Source organism: Crassostrea angulata, chromosome 8 (genome assembly GCF_025612915.1).
Source record: "Crassostrea angulata isolate pt1a10 chromosome 8, ASM2561291v2, whole genome shotgun sequence".
Taxonomy (NCBI): Eukaryota; Metazoa; Mollusca; class Bivalvia; order Ostreida; family Ostreidae; genus Magallana; species Magallana angulata.
In genome coordinates, this window is record NC_069118.1 from 21,372,625 (window position 1) to 21,388,435 (window position 15,811).

The window sequence follows — 15,811 nt, forward strand, 5'->3', positions numbered from 1 at the left end:
ACGGATACAAAGTAGGTATATATAATGCACCAATAAACAAATTGATAAAAATAATGAACCAGGGAAAAAAGTCAGATTACAACAAGGTACAAAATGTATTTATCGTTTACTCTTTTGATCAAATTAAACACGAAGTACAATTTACAGAGTGACCAACCAAGAACGGTTTGGGGGGGGGGGGGGGGGGCAAATCTATGTATTTCGCAAGATTGTTTTTAAAAGATAGAAATATTATAAAATATTATCTCTCTCTCTCTCTCTCTCTCTCTCTCTCTCTCAGTCACTTAGTTGACAAAGATCCAAAGTATGCATAATCATTACTGTGCTCGCCACAACGGTAGCACCGTAAACATATTATAAAATTAATGTATATATCAAATTAGAAAAAAAGTTTATAACAAAATTGTGGAGCCCACTATTTAGTTTCATTTTTTTTATACTAAACACAGTGTCGAAAGGCAAAATGAATCGCATGTCTGTGTAATATTGTTGAATTGTAGCTGCAGTTTCTTTTAACCATTAGCTCAACTCTGAATAATCGGTTTCTTTAACCTGGGATACTTTGAATTTTCCATATGAGTTGTCCATTCCGCCTGTACGATCGTAAGTACTGTCTTCCTCATTCAGATGTTCACTAGAAGTTACGTCATAATCAGATAAATCTGATGTGAATTTTCCATATGATTCGTCCCCAACACCTGTACGATCGTAAGTATTGTTTTCACTGTTTACATTTTTACGATTGGCTACGTCATAATCAGACAAGTCCAATAATCCTCCAGATGACGCGTGGTTATATATGTCGTCAGCAGGTATTTCTCTTGCATCTTTGTCTCCAAGGTGATCATAAGTACCATCTTCTGCCTCGTTATAGGGACTTTCAGATTCAATTTTAGAATTGTCCGCTAACTCATATGTAGGGTTTGACTGCTGAAGGACAAAGTAGTTTTTGTCGTTTTCAAGTTCTGTATTTGAATAAGATTCTGCATTTTGTACTGCTAGAACGAGTTTGCCTTTTGGATCACTTGTTTTCCTTCGTCTTCACAAAGAAAAACAATCTTGTATTACATAACGGAAATGAGGGAAAAAACTGAGAAATTAAAATATACGCACCTGTTTTGGTTTTGATATTTTGTTTTGCCTTTCTTTTTTAGTTAACTTCTATCTGTCTTATTCCATTTTTAGCAAATACTTACATAAGATACTAGGACTTTTACATTGATATTTCAATAATTTATATCTGCACTATTAAATAAGACAGAAACCATAGTATTTTGTTTCAACAGGAAAGTATTAGAGGAAAAAAAAGTTGGCGAAATTATTGTTTAATCTTTTAAATTTCCTCTCAATTAAAATTTTTGAGGCACATTATCATATTGTACGAGGCTCAATCAAAAATACGAAGACCTCTGTCATAGTTATGTTATTTGATGTCATGTAATTACTTATTTCAGTAGACATAATTCAGCATTTGTTTCAAACAATATATAATCAAAAAAGTTCATATAATCCTTAATTTTTCAGACTTATTTAGAATCTAATCCTGCAAAAATGAGCTCAAACTTTGTTGTGTGTCAACAATAAATAATATAATGTTAAAAGTAATTTCCACATAAATTGGGCTTAAAACCAACTGATATTGAATCCTAAAATCAAAAATTGTCATGATATTCCAAGTACCATAAATAATGACGTGATATATAGATTTGTTGAACATATATCAGTAAATAAAAACATACAGTCCTCAATTTGAATAAAAACATCGAAGAACGTCACGGCGCAACTAAATGTATAAACAGTAGCTCGGGAAAAGCCGATGGTAGAAAAAAGTTTAAAACTATTTGCACATTTGTGTTTAACTCTAACCCATTTTTTGGGTTTGTTATAAATGTATTTTGAACATCAAACAATACGAAAAAGAGTAGAATTTCTTATATTTTATATATTTTACAAAAAAGTCATCTGACATTCAAGTATTTTCTTACTGTAGATAAAAAGACATGAGGTAAAAAATAAGTGAACTTCGAGAAACTAACCGATGATTTTCGAGCAAATGTGAACAAATTGGATGCCAAGTGAAATAGTGCAGATGCTAGGTAAAATAGTGCCGATTTCAATTGTTTGGTGAAAAGCACAGAAGACTCGGGAAAATATAAAGATTACATATTTCAATTAGTTGTGCGTGGGTCATCTTGCCGTTATGTTTTCAACGATACCGTGCGCCGTGGTGACAAAACATGTTGATTTTAAAAATCATGTAACAAAAATACCTTTTCTTCATAAAACTTCATACATATTAATGAACTAAGTATTGTTACATAAATGAATCCGTTAGTTATGACTTTAATGTAAAAAATATGATAGACAGCCACATTGTCTTCGTATTTTTGATTGACCCTCGTAATTTGGTAAATTTAAACGAATGTAGACAAAGATTATGAGTTTAAATTGTCTAAATACCTTAGATATATAGCGATTGCGACAGCACAACCGGACAATATTACTAAAATAAGCATCAAGGGAACTACGAGTTGGACATTTGAGCTCTCTGGAATAGAAATTATAAACAAATTGGTCACTAGCATTCAATTAAAAATATTACTATCTATTAATCTGAGGTAGAAGTTACTTTTCATTGAAATCTTCAAAATATTATAAAAAATGTTTATGTTTGTTGAGACATTACCTTTCTGAAAACTATTCATATTGCTTTCTGTAGTGTCAGTACTTTTGGATACATCTGTGGTTTCTGTACTTTTTAACAAACCTGTAGTTTCTTTTTGCGGGAGTTCTACATTTTTATTCTAAAACCAATTAAAATAAATGCTACTGAATAAAACAAGTTTGATATCAATTTAAAAATTTGTAAAGCCATTGGATTCAAACTACTATTGAGCTTTCATGTATCAAGTGTGTAGTTTAATTTTCGGATTTACTGCTTATGATGGCACAAAATGAATAATTGATAGTATATTGTGTTAAGATAAATTCAGGTGCCGTAACTTTATATAAGAGGTTTTACAGCGAAACAAATATTTGACATTTAACTTTTTATTCACTGAAACTTTCCAGTTCACGAAAAGTTCAACGTATTTTATGCATAACTTTTAATTGGTACTTCTAATAAGACCAATAGATATGTCCATGGGTGTACATATGTATATAAACATGTATATTATTTCCCCTCTATATATGTGTTAAAGATCATTTACACTTTTAATAGCCAAAAAGACTCCAATTTTAAAGGTTATATAACATTTTAGCATGTAGTTGATGGTTCTACGTTCACTTGAATTCAACATACATGTATTTCTGTTAAGTTTGAAATAAAAATTATTCAATCTACAATAGTTTTAAGTATGAAGTATGCATTTGACTTATGATTTACAACTAATCAGCTACTACAATTTAAAAGAAAATATTGATTCAAAAAATCCTCTAATCGTTGACTTGAAACAAGGCATGAACACATTCATTTCCTGAACCGTAGACTAATCTGAAATATCCATTGTTTGATAATATTTTAAAAAGAGAGATTCCTAACACAATAACAAAAATACGTTGACTGCTTAAACCTAATCTATTAATTCTAATGCGAGGTAATTTACCTAATGTCTGTTAAACATTTTCATGTTAGGAACACTAATATTGTACCAAAATGGTATATGTTTATGTTTTCAATGTTTTTGACATGTATTGGGTGGATTTTTTGTGTTTGCGTTGTTTACATTTCAAAATGCGTGGATACATATTGAGCATCCAGTATATTGTAAAACAAAAATGGCAACAAATATACCTTAGTACAGAAAACTTTGGGATTAATTGATTCATTGCAATTAACGTATCTGCAGTCAGTACTGCGAAAACCATTCTCTTTACATTTCATACAAAGGTAGAAGTAATGCTGATCACTTTCGGTAATCACCTCACCTAAATCAGAAAAAAATATCAAGTTACTATTAGTTAGAGATTATATACACAGATTAAATCTTACTTAAGTACAGAATAAATTTAAAATTCATTAAACAATGAAGACAAACATATTAGGTAATTGCAAACACTTCTATTACTACATGGGTTGACTGGTTTAAATGAATTCTGTGTATAGTAATGGGGTTTTTTTTTAATTTATTTTGTGCATGGATATATCTTTTAAACTCAGCTAGACAATTATGGAATATCAAAACCGCTACTTTATTAAAATGAACAATTGTGCACTTTAGTGTCAGTGATCTTACATTTGTAGCTGCAAATGTTAATATAGAAAGTTCAAATCCATATTGCTTTTTTCTTGGTATTACGTCAGTGTTGCAAACATTAAATGACATACATATGTGTGACTTTTATTGTTATTGTGTTCGTCTTTAAACAATTACCCAGGCAAAAATATCTTTGAAATCTTTTTTTGAAATGGAAATGCAAATCGTTTAAAATTATCATATCTATAAATTTATTTGCAGAGATCGATAAACATATGATCAGGGTGCTTTTTTAATGCTCATTCTAGTAGTTTGCGTTAAATGATTGCATTATCAGAATTGCATAGTTTTTGTTTTCGTTTCTGAATTGTTATGTACGTCTAGCATTTTATTAAAAGGCATTTCCATGAACAATACTAAAACACGTTTGTCAATACAAATTTAAACTTATCTCATATTCAATTAGAACCATTTTAATAAATATATACCGTCATCTGTCAACACAAAATCTTCTTTAACTACTCCGATCCAACGTTGATTGGTATGGTTAAAACCGGTACATGAGGCACTTACATTTGATAAGTTAATGTTCCCAAAAGGGTAATTATCATTCTCTTTACAATAGTCCAGGCTATCTGTCCAGTTCATATATTTATCTGCTATTAAATTCATCAAATTAATAATAAAATTGATAAAACAAGCGAAACAATCAAACAATTTTAATTTGTTTCTAGAAAGAAAACTTCTTAATAATTTTAGAAAAGCTTCCATACATACCATGAATATACAAAATTTAAATTTATCAACCCCGATACACAAAAAAAAAATAACGAATGTACTTGCCTAATGTACTGGTTCTGCAAATTACAGACAAATCCTTCGCACAATTTAAGTCATCAAATATTTGGGCAGCGCCGCATTGTAAAGAAATACAACGAGTTTGAATTCCTAAAATCGTTGTATCTATTAATGATAAAACAAGTATGTTATGAATTGCATGAATTACAAAAATACAAATAAAGCTTAAATGCTGTTATGACCTATTTACATTGTACCAACAAAACGAATACAACCAATGTTAATTAATCTATACATCTCGAAATTTCTATAGTGCTCAAATATGTACATATGCATAATGATTCAAAAGAAAAGTTATTTACAACCTGTACATTTTGAAAAAATCTTTAAGATTTAAAGTGAAATAGCATCAATTAAACCTGTAAGAAATACATTAAACGCTAGTTCTCCTCCACACTCTGTTGACAACAGTGTTGTTTCGTCACAAGTGTATGCACACTTTGATGGATTTAATTGGTTTTTTTTTGTCGTCAAAATCCTTAGCATGAAGGCACAGGCATGTATTTCTCTAGATGAAAAAAATTATTTCAGAAAAAATAATAATTGAGTAAATGTGAACAATAATATTTTTCCACGAATTACAGTAAAACTCGTTTAGTACGAACACGGATAATTCTCGGATATAGCGAAGTTTTGTTTGAAGATTCTTAACAAATCTTTGCAAAATTTTACGTTTATAACGAATTCGAATATAACGAATTCACAGATAGAGCGAACTGATTTTGAGTCCCATAGAGGTAAAAAATAACAAAATTTAACACCTTTATAACAATTTTTTTCAGTGTCAAAGAAGTTGCACTACCATTTAACAAAATAGTTTGAAGAAATTTATTTTTATATAATTTTTAAATTCAGAATCCTATTATTAAAGGTTTCAAAGTAATGTTTTTAAGCCCCATTTAGCAAAAACTAATTCATTATACGGATATGACGAATTACGAATAAGTAATTCCATCGGTCACAAGGACTTCGCTATAACCGAGCTTTACTGTATGGATTTCCATTGTTACCTGAACGGCGAATAAGTAAATTTCTTTTTGGAGACAAAATTTCTGACAAAGTGGGGGTGAAAATAGTGGCAATTCAGTATATATCTCACATTCTATTGTCGATGCATTATAACAACCTGCAACAAAGATTCATTTAACCAGCATTAAAATCATTTTGTCATGCTGGACTGTTGCTGCAAATCTGTAGCTTTACGAGAAAAAACTATTATGACTGTTGATGTTGCTGCAAAGCCTCGAGCTCACATACAAAATAAATATAGGGAGATATGAAATATGGCCCCCATAAAATTGACGAAGAAAATAATTTTTGTTTCATCTTTCATTTACCTCATCTTTGATAAATGTACCCTTGAATTATCTACTTTTTATCCAAGTTAAAACAATTACATAGAAGATTTACATCATTATTTTTGGTAGGTTTACACTGTTTACATTTTTAAGTCCCTTAAATACACGTGTGCAATTAGATATAATTTACTTCTTAGCTAGTCAGTGTATTTTGTCGAATCTTTATATGTGTTAAAGGAGAAAAATAGATACTAGTGCGCTCTTATGTAACTTTTTGATAAATGGAAAAGTCAGCTTTGTCTTCCCCTGAATAAATTATGTTGTTTAGCAGGTTTTCACTCGATTAACATGTCATAAGGTTTCGTCTTTGTAGTACGCATTTTACGTGACATCTACATCAGGAAGTGTGTTTCATCTGATTATATATGTCATTATTTTTCATTTATGAGAATGCGATATTTGTAGTGTTTATTTTCAATTGATCTTATTTCTGATCGCTATATTGTCCCTAAACTGGTAAAATTTTGGCCATAATCAATGTCACGTGATATGAAAACGAGTCTTGTCTCATCTGGGTAATTTATTCATATACATATCCTCTAAGGACAATTCAATAATCGTCGGTCGATAAAATCATCGATAATGCATCAATTATTAAAATATAAAGCAGTTTAAGCTATTCTAGCATATTTGAATGTGTCACTTTTTCAGTCTCATTTGGAAATTTTCAAAATTGGTTAATTTTTTTCTATAAATCAATGTGTAACGACAGGTATTGTAGACAAAGTCACAAATGATACCCTCCGCTGGGACAATATAATAACTCTAGTATTATCATAGATTAGTAAAATAGATCAAGTGGTCATCGATCAATGTTTCTTTCCTAGTAAAATATATCAGACCATTACTTCATTTGCAGTTACTTTACTTGTAAAGGCTTACCAATTATCTGGATCCAATGAGACAATCTCTTGTGAAATCCCGTCCAATAAAAGCTTTTAGACTCATTAGACTGTAACGTTAGAGTCTGGTTCCTTTCTCTGCAGACTGTCTGTGCTTCGAACCACGTGAAAGAATTTGTAGAACGATGAAGTGCTAAAAGAAAACAACAATCAAAAATATTATAATTTGAATCAAGTATTGACAAACTTTATTCTAGTTAATGCATATTTTCTCACCTGTAAATACTGCTAATTGAAGTAATATCTTGTGAGTTATTTTCATTGTGATAAATTCAGCCCTGAAATTGAAAACAAGCTTTTCAATAAATAAGATTAGAGTTGCCCAAGAAACTGTTTAAACCCTGGCATGAAAAAAATTAAGAGATATATTTGGCCTTGGCCAAATGACCTCAGATGACGCAATTTTCTTCTGACCATCAGCTTTCAATGTTTCTCCATAGAAAAGTAAGGAAGCGGGCACAAAAGTGAGACGGCGGCCTATCAATAGAAAAACAGACTAACATGAAGATTTGGCAATGCTTCTTTTGAAACTTATGCAGCTGAGACAGCAGAAAAGTCGTAAAAATATAAAAATAAAAAAAAAAATATGGGTCCATTTATTTTCTAATTAAGAGATACTCTAAAAACAGCTCAATCAAACTGATTTATAGGTTTTTCAAACGACAATACTCATTCTTCCCACTTTTCATCTAGTAGTAGAATAGCCATATAGTACATCATATCTCATGTAGCAAGAGACAGTTTCGGTTAAAGTACCATTCAATATTTTTGTAAAATTGAGAGTTGCTGTACATGATCCATAATCCATGTCAACCCTTATCCAGTGAAATGGAGTACCCTACATGTATATACAACATTTTGCCAAAAAATGACTAAGTTCAAAAGCTGGTATTTGTTTCATAAATTATCGGAAATCAAAATCCTAGCAATATGCACACCTCTGATATATGTACAATAGATCTGCAAAAGAACAACTTCCTATCTTGAGAACTGTAGGAGGAGTTATCCGTACAATGAGGGTACCCTATATGCAACATTTTGCCAAAAATGACTAAGTTCAAAAGCTGGTATTTTTTAGATAAATTATCAGAAATCAAAATCCTAGCAATATGCACACCTCTGATATATGTACAATTGATCTGCAAAAGAACAACTTCCTATCTTGAGAACTGTAGGAGGAGTTATCCGTACAATGAGGGTACCCTTTTGGCAGCCGCCCGCCCGCCCGCCCGCCATTTTCACCATTTTAATAACCGGATTTTTCCGTTGGAAAACCCGGTTAATAAAATTGACAAATAAGATAAGGAAATTACATGTAACATACCAAATACAAGATCGGTTATACTTGTCATGCACTCTCGACTGTTAGCCATATTCCATGTCAATCTAAGTAGCAGTAAGTGATAACCCATGATCTTAAATTTGAAAATAAAAATGCAGTAGAATTGATTTGTTTACATCGTTCGATATGTTCTAAAATCGGAATAAGCAGCATTGGGAATACGATCATAAATAATGAATGTGTCAAATATGAAAAATTGAGACGACACACAAAGTTATGGGTTCTTTCTCACGCATCATTTCCGTGCTGTACACTTATGACAACGATGCACAAGGAAGAGAAAAAATGCACAATGCAAATAAAAAAATGCAAGTGTCAACCTGCTGATTTGCCCTCAGTTTATGAGGGTTTGAAGATTGTAGTCATTGTTATGCTATATTGAAAAATAATAAAATTTGAAAGCTAAAATATCGTAATGTTTTCTTTACTAGATAAATAAATATAACTTGAATCAAACACACACACATACACACACGAACACACACACACACACACACACACACACACACAAAAGTATTTTCTCAGTGTCCGGTAAAAATATAATAAAAGAAAAAAAGCAACACTAACTGCAAAACATAAGGGCTTTCATTGTTAAAAATCTTCAGACGTTTTACAGTCGTTAATACTATGACGTAATTACGTTACCTAGTGATAACGTCAACAATAATACTATGACGTCATAATGCTTATTGAAGGAAACAATCATAGAATAAAGTTATATAGCGTTATATACAGTAAAACAAAATCAGAGACGATGAAACAGTCTATATCAAACTATTTAACGAAGGTTTTAGTGACTTTATAAAATGTTTTTCTTTTTCCCTTCGTTCAATTGCATTGTCAGTATAAAGTTTATAAAACGGAAAAACATTTTTAGAGGCACAAGACATGTTCGCATTAACAATAAAGTCCTTGTCCCCGAACTTGAACGATTTCCCGACTTTAATGTATTGGCAAGTTCCACAGCGGGGATCGTTACACTTGCTGACAGAATAAGATTGACGTTGAAAAGAAGACTTGCAAAGTATCCTTCGGAGATTCCTGGGTTGTCTTTTACTGTTGATGAAGTTATATTTTTTCAGCACTTCGGACATTTTTTCATCAGTTTGTAGAATGTTGTTAAGTTGACGTACGACTGGAATAATATTAATATCATTCGGATTATGCGTAGTTACGAGTGGTAATATCTTTAAATCAGAGGTGTTATTTTCAGGAGGATTAATAAGATTTTCCCTGTTCAGTGCTAATGCCTTTTTGATACTATCGTCTACGTCCCCTACCGGTTTGTATTATTCTATGAAAGCTCCCAAGCACACGACTTTTTCAGAGCTATTGTAAACGAGATGTCATGCTTTAATCAGAGATAAAAGAACAGAGGAAATTAAAACTATAAAGTTGATATAGAAATTAAATACAAAATAGGTAAAATAATACTCTTTATTTCATCTCCTGTAATTTCGCCAAGTCTATTCTGTATTCGCTGGTAAAAATTTGTGAAAACAATGCACTGTTATGCACAATATTATTTCTTACCGTCTTCTGTACCCCGAATCAAACCAAACAGTTGAACAGCCCAACCCGACATCGAACCCGATTGTAATGCTAATACAAAAAAAACCATGCCGATTAAATTTACAACACAATGCTTGACACTATTTTACAGAATTTATTTGTTTGTTAGAAATGATAAAAGAAATGGTACAGGAAAAGGAATGGTACAAGTAACGCACGATATTATTACTGACTACATACTGGCCTCGTTTATTCAATACACACCGAACCCGATAACGAACCCTAACATTAAAAAATTAGAATATAAAAAATTAATTTTCTCGAAAATATGTCAATCAGACGCTACAAAAGTGTAAACTTGATCTGTAGTTTGACATTTTGAAGCTGTTCAGCAAGTTTCATATTATTCCTCAGTTGCATAAAGAAAAAAAGCGTGGAAAACTGAAGTGGGACAGACAGACGGACGGACGGACGGACGGACGGACGGACGGACAGACGGACAGACGGACTGACGGACGCAGAGGAAAGCTATAGTCCCCTCCGGTGAAACCGGTAGGGGACTAATAACCATGTTTAAAATTCACACAAATCAAGTACCTGAGTACTTGAGCAACATTATTTCTCCAGTAACAAAAAATGTCTCAATATATCACACAAGATATAGCGAAAATTATAGTGTTCGTTCCGATCAGCAGATTAGACTTTACAAAAAATCTTTTGTACCTGACACCATTCGGAAATGGAAATCTCTCAAATTAGAAGTTATGGAAGCAACGTCTCTCAACATATTCAAGAAAAACATTACTGAAAGTATTCCTCAACCTCCAAAATATTTTTCATTTGGTAAACGCACTATTAATATTTCACATACCAAGTTGAGACACAACTGTATTTTGAAATAGAGCAAAGCTCTTTGCAAAGCAAAGAGTGGGTCGTCCGTTAATGTTGAAAGTAAAGCTATAAGTACCTGTAAGAAGCAGAGTTCTTAAACAAATAACAAGAGTAACTAAAACAAAAAGAAAAAAATATCGAATAACTATTGGTACGACTTAACAAATCCGAATGATTTTAGGTACGACTTAACAAAACATTTCCGATTTAAAGAACGACTTAACAAAAAAATCCGAATGTGTTCAAGTACGACTTAACAATTATTTTTGGTATGAGTTAATTTTACTTTGAACTTGATTCTATTTTTAAACCCAGAACGCGGAATCAAAATTTCCGGAAAAATCAAATTTTAAACCCTGATATCTCTGCAATGCATCGTCCAATTTTAAAACAGTTTTCAGAATCGATTCACCATGGCAAATTCTTGAACACTACAGTATTGTCTTACAGTGGTAACAACGTAATTGTTGACAAGCCAATCTAGTTAAATAGTTCGTGTAACGTGGGTGATCGTTCGTGTAACGTGCGGGATCATGCGTGTATCAGGAAAAATAGTTTGCGTTTTTTACCGTGCGTGTTCGTGCGTGATCGTGCATTTTTTTCGTTTTGTAACTTTTTTTACGGAATGTCAGGATTTATTCTTAAATCAACGACAAGTAGTTTTTGTAAAACAATGTGAATTTTAAACTTTTTTTATAGAAGAACATTGACAGTTGTTAACATTCATTCTCTTTTTCATGGATACATACATTTATCGAGTATGTCCACAGCTCATTCAATCCTTTGTTCGGTCGAGTTAGTTTTGCATAATGTTATAGTCAGCCTATATCAAGCATCCATTGTGTCATGACACATAATTTTAATCATATTAGCAAGAGCGACACGTTGAATGAAAGCGGTCAAGCTTACCCACTCCCCGTTTTAAACTAAACGATTATCCACAACGTTTTTCTTTCAAATGAGAATACGATACGCATTCCTATCTGGTTCATTGTGTAAACATTTGTTTGAAATATTTTTTTATAGACGCTTTAATTTAGAATAAAAATAAATAAATAAATTATGTACTGTAAATAATAAAAATGCTCAATGTGTAAAATCGAAATTCTATGGAACAAGGTAACAAGTTTACCACTATCCCGCATAATCAAATCGTACGTAAGGGAACTGGATTACATAAACAGTCAACTCGTATGTAAAAAATTTCATATAGTTAATGCATTATCTTCCATTCATTTACACTAAAGTTATTGTTCGTTATGGAGACAAAAAATTAATTTGTGTATGAATCATATACTTTTTTTGTATGAATGTTTAAATTGTTTCCTCGTAAAATATAAAACAGTGCATTGCTACTGTACATGCCGCTTTTCAATAAAACACAAACATAAAGCAATACAAATTAAAGCAATACGTTTCCTTAATTCTAATCTTAAAAATTAATTTTGACTTTGCGTGTTTTATGGTATAGAATCGTTCGGGTGCGTGTTTTATCGTTTTTGTTCGTGTATCGTGAGAATTCAGTAAGTTAGTGATCGTCCGTGTACCAGAATCGTGCGTGTCGTTTGTCAACAATAACGTTGCTACCACTGTATTTTGTTAAAAAAATGAAAATTTCCAAAAATTGGAACTACTTCCGGTTTTGAGCAAAATTGAGGAATCAAATTTTAAACCCCCCAGTACATCATAGAATTGATACATCTATCATCAGTAAAAATTTCAAAACGATATCTTTTTTTTTACAATTTCAAAACGATATTAATTTTTTTTTTAAAAATCACTTTTTAAAAAATGAAAAATGGCCGCCAAATTTGAACGGAAGTGACGTAAAAGCTGAAACTTTAATATCGTTGAGGCACGGTAACTTTACAAAAGCTCTGAAAATTTTTGAGATATAAAGCCTAAAAGGAGTCAGAAAAAACACTTTAAAAAAAATAAAATAATAACTAGAGCAGAGCTCGTTGCAAAGCAACGAGTTGGTCTTCCGTTAATGTCGGAAGTAAAGCTGGATGTTCCTGTAAGAAGCAGAGCTGTTAAACCAATAACAAGAGTAACTAAAATAAACAGATGAAAAAATCGAATTATTCCTTGTACGACTTAACAAAATCTGAATGTGTTCAAGCATGACTTATCATTTATTTTTGGTACGAATTAATTTTACTTTGAACATTACGCTATTTTTTAAACCAAGGAGGCGGAATCAAAATTTCCGGAAAAATCAATTTTTAAACTCCAATATCTCTGTAATGCATTGTCCGATTTTCAAACGGATTTCAGAATTCACCATGACAAGTTCTATAAGACTATAGTATTGTCTGATTTTGTTAAAAAAAATGAAAATTTCAAAAAATTGGAACTGCTTCCGGTTTTGAGCAAAATTGGTGAACAAAATTTTAAACCCCCCAGTACATTATAGAATTGATACATCTATCATCAGTAAAAATTTTAAAGCGATACCTTTAAAGTTTACGGAGATTTTCCGGACAAAATCACCTTTTTTAAATTTAAAAATGGCCGCCAAATTTGAACAGAAGTGACGTAAATGCTGAAACTTTATCATCTTTGAGGCACGGTAACTTTACAAAAGCTCTGAAAATTTCATTGAAATCAAATGAAAACTTTTTGAGATATAAAGCCGAGAAGGAGTCGGGAAAAAAAAAATAATAAAAAGAAACCGAAGAAAAACAAGAGGGTCTTCCGTTTCCAACGGAAGACCCTAATAAAAAGAAACCGAAGAAAAACAAGAGGGTCTTCCGTTGGAAACGGAAGACCCTAATAATGATTTGTATAGAAGAAACATTATTGAATCACCCAATTGTATTTGTGGTCAAAAGGAGGATGTTTATCATTTTTTCTTTGTATGCAAGAGTTATGTAAATGCAAGAAACAATCTTTTTGAATTACTTTTTAATAGGCTTGAAGAAACAATTTTAATTAACTCACATTTGTTTCTTTGGGGTAGTGACAATTTGTTTTACAATACAAACTGCTTTATTTTTTCAGCAGTTCAAAAGTTCATTAAAGAGTCTGGAAGATTTGATAATGAAATTCCATTTTGCTTTTGCTTTTTATACTGTATATTAATGTTATCTACTATATATTTGCAATTACTATGTAAATGCATGTCTATGAATTTAATTATTATAAAGTCAATAACTATAAGTAACATGAAATACTACTATGACAATTGTATATATTGTATGTATTATCATTAGGAGAGGAACTTGTAAGTTGTAAGAACTTGTTTACAATCCTTTTGTGTAATATATAATTTACACAATAAAATATGTTCAAATCAAATCATAATTCGAACAATAACATTATAAGTATGGTTAATATATGTTAACGGTTAATTCTTATACATGTGTAGATCAATTCAATTTTCTTATTGGCTACTACATGTATATTTTGTTTGCACTTTATATTTTCGATAATTCAGATAAAAGTTCTTTAATGTAATTGAGATGGAATTAATTTTGATTCTTTCCCCAAGTTATTGGTTGATATTATATACTCGTGCCTTAGATTTTTTTCCCAACAATTTAAAGATAAAAGTACATGTAAGTCTGCACCTGGTCTAAAGTGGTTCATATTCTAATTTTGAATGACAACTTGAGGATTTACTTACGGTACATAAATCTCGTTATGAATGCATAGCAAATTAACTTTTACTTATGTGTGTTAATTTACTCATGTGTAAATTCGCGACTTCATTGAATTATCTACGCATAAAGAAGTTTAGGTATTCATTATTTCACTCAAGTACGATGTTCGTGAGATTGCTAGCCATCGTGTTTTTAAAAAAAATCCCTTGTCAATATCTTTCTCTAGGTATCGTCAAAAAAAAAAACCCAACAAGGATATAACAAAACTTTTTTCCTAAATTAGCATTTACATGTACCTTAGCAGTAATTTCTACACAACGTAAAAATGTATATGTAGTAAAATCTGAGGTTCACGGTAACAAATATACATGTATGTAAATCTTAATTCATTACATAAATAATGAATAGTTTGCATACTGTATCCATGAAATCTAATGGTGAAAGAAACTAGACATACCTCTTTTATATCGCTTTTAAATCTGCATAGACGTCTACACTTCCTTGTTGGCTGTAGGCATCAGATAACATTCTTTTTACACTCAAGTGTGACTTTTTTTTATATGTGTGTATGTGTTTAGTCACACCGAAGAATATTCACTACACAATGGATTGTATTCAGTATACGGTAGTAGCAGCAATATCACCTCAATCCCCACTATAATACTATAATGTTAACCAATGTATCATGATATAAATAAACGTAAAATAAACCTTTATACAGCGCCTTTGTTTTGCACTGATTGTGTTTAACTAGAAAAAAGACAACCAGTTTCACCTCTAACAAACAAAAACAAACATCTACGCTCTAAATATTTTACAATGTCTTCTTTCTGTAATCTTGACAAGTTAATTGCAAACTTATTGTTATCACATGAATTGGATTTGTATAACTTTTATTAGATGTACTGCATTGCTAAATTATTCAATTTCCCCAATTAAAACCACATGGTTTAAAGATATAATGTTAGTAATAAGTTATGAAAATATGCATATACATACGGAAGATATTTAATCATCTGCGTTTAATCTAAAAAAATTGAAAAAGGAAGGCACTGATTTATCAGGCTTTAATTATTTATAAATGTTTATAAATGGTCATGTAAATGTTCATACTCGTCTGGTATTTTTTTTTAAAGTACACTTG

At 31.1% G+C, this 15,811-nt stretch overlaps 1 protein-coding gene across 3 annotated transcripts; it reads right to left on the reverse strand.

Annotated features, from left to right (window-relative positions):
• Nucleotides 1-250: 250 nt before the first annotated feature.
• LOC128157972 (uncharacterized) lies at nucleotides 251-15,311 on the reverse strand. 3 transcript variants are annotated; one of them, XR_008239898.1, is made up of 6 exons: nucleotides 15,125-15,311; nucleotides 7,534-7,595; nucleotides 7,298-7,450; nucleotides 6,068-6,183; nucleotides 4,688-5,565; nucleotides 3,880-3,930 (listed from the first exon to the last, which is right to left on the reverse strand). XR_008239898.1 is itself a non-coding variant. In XM_052820645.1 (5 exons), the coding sequence occupies exons 3-5, from the start codon at nucleotides 2,703-2,705 to the stop codon at nucleotides 520-522; spliced, it is 627 nt and encodes a 208-aa protein (XP_052676605.1). In that variant the 5' UTR covers nucleotides 2,706-2,804; nucleotides 3,880-3,930; nucleotides 4,688-4,879; the 3' UTR covers nucleotides 251-519. The 3 variants fall into 3 exon arrangements, 2 of the variants coding, with proteins under 2 accessions (XP_052676605.1, XP_052676604.1); XM_052820645.1 differs by lacking the exons at nucleotides 6,068-6,183; nucleotides 7,298-7,450; nucleotides 7,534-7,595; nucleotides 15,125-15,311 and adding exons at nucleotides 251-1,039; nucleotides 2,461-2,548; nucleotides 2,687-2,804 and having other exon boundaries at nucleotides 4,688-4,879; XM_052820644.1 differs by lacking the exons at nucleotides 3,880-3,930; nucleotides 6,068-6,183; nucleotides 7,298-7,450; nucleotides 7,534-7,595; nucleotides 15,125-15,311 and adding exons at nucleotides 251-1,039; nucleotides 2,461-2,548; nucleotides 2,687-2,804 and having other exon boundaries at nucleotides 4,688-4,879.
• Nucleotides 15,312-15,811: the final 500 nt, after the last annotated feature.

Coding starts and splice junctions, on each gene's coding strand:
- LOC128157972 (XM_052820644.1), bottom strand. Junction 2,549..2,686: donor TATGAATAGTTTTCAGAAAG/GTAATGTCTCAA, acceptor TTTCTATTCCAG/AGAGCTCAAATGTCCAACTC. Junction 1,040..2,460: donor GCAATCGCTATATATCTAAG/GTATTTAGACAA, acceptor TTCTTTGTGAAG/ACGAAGGAAAACAAGTGATC.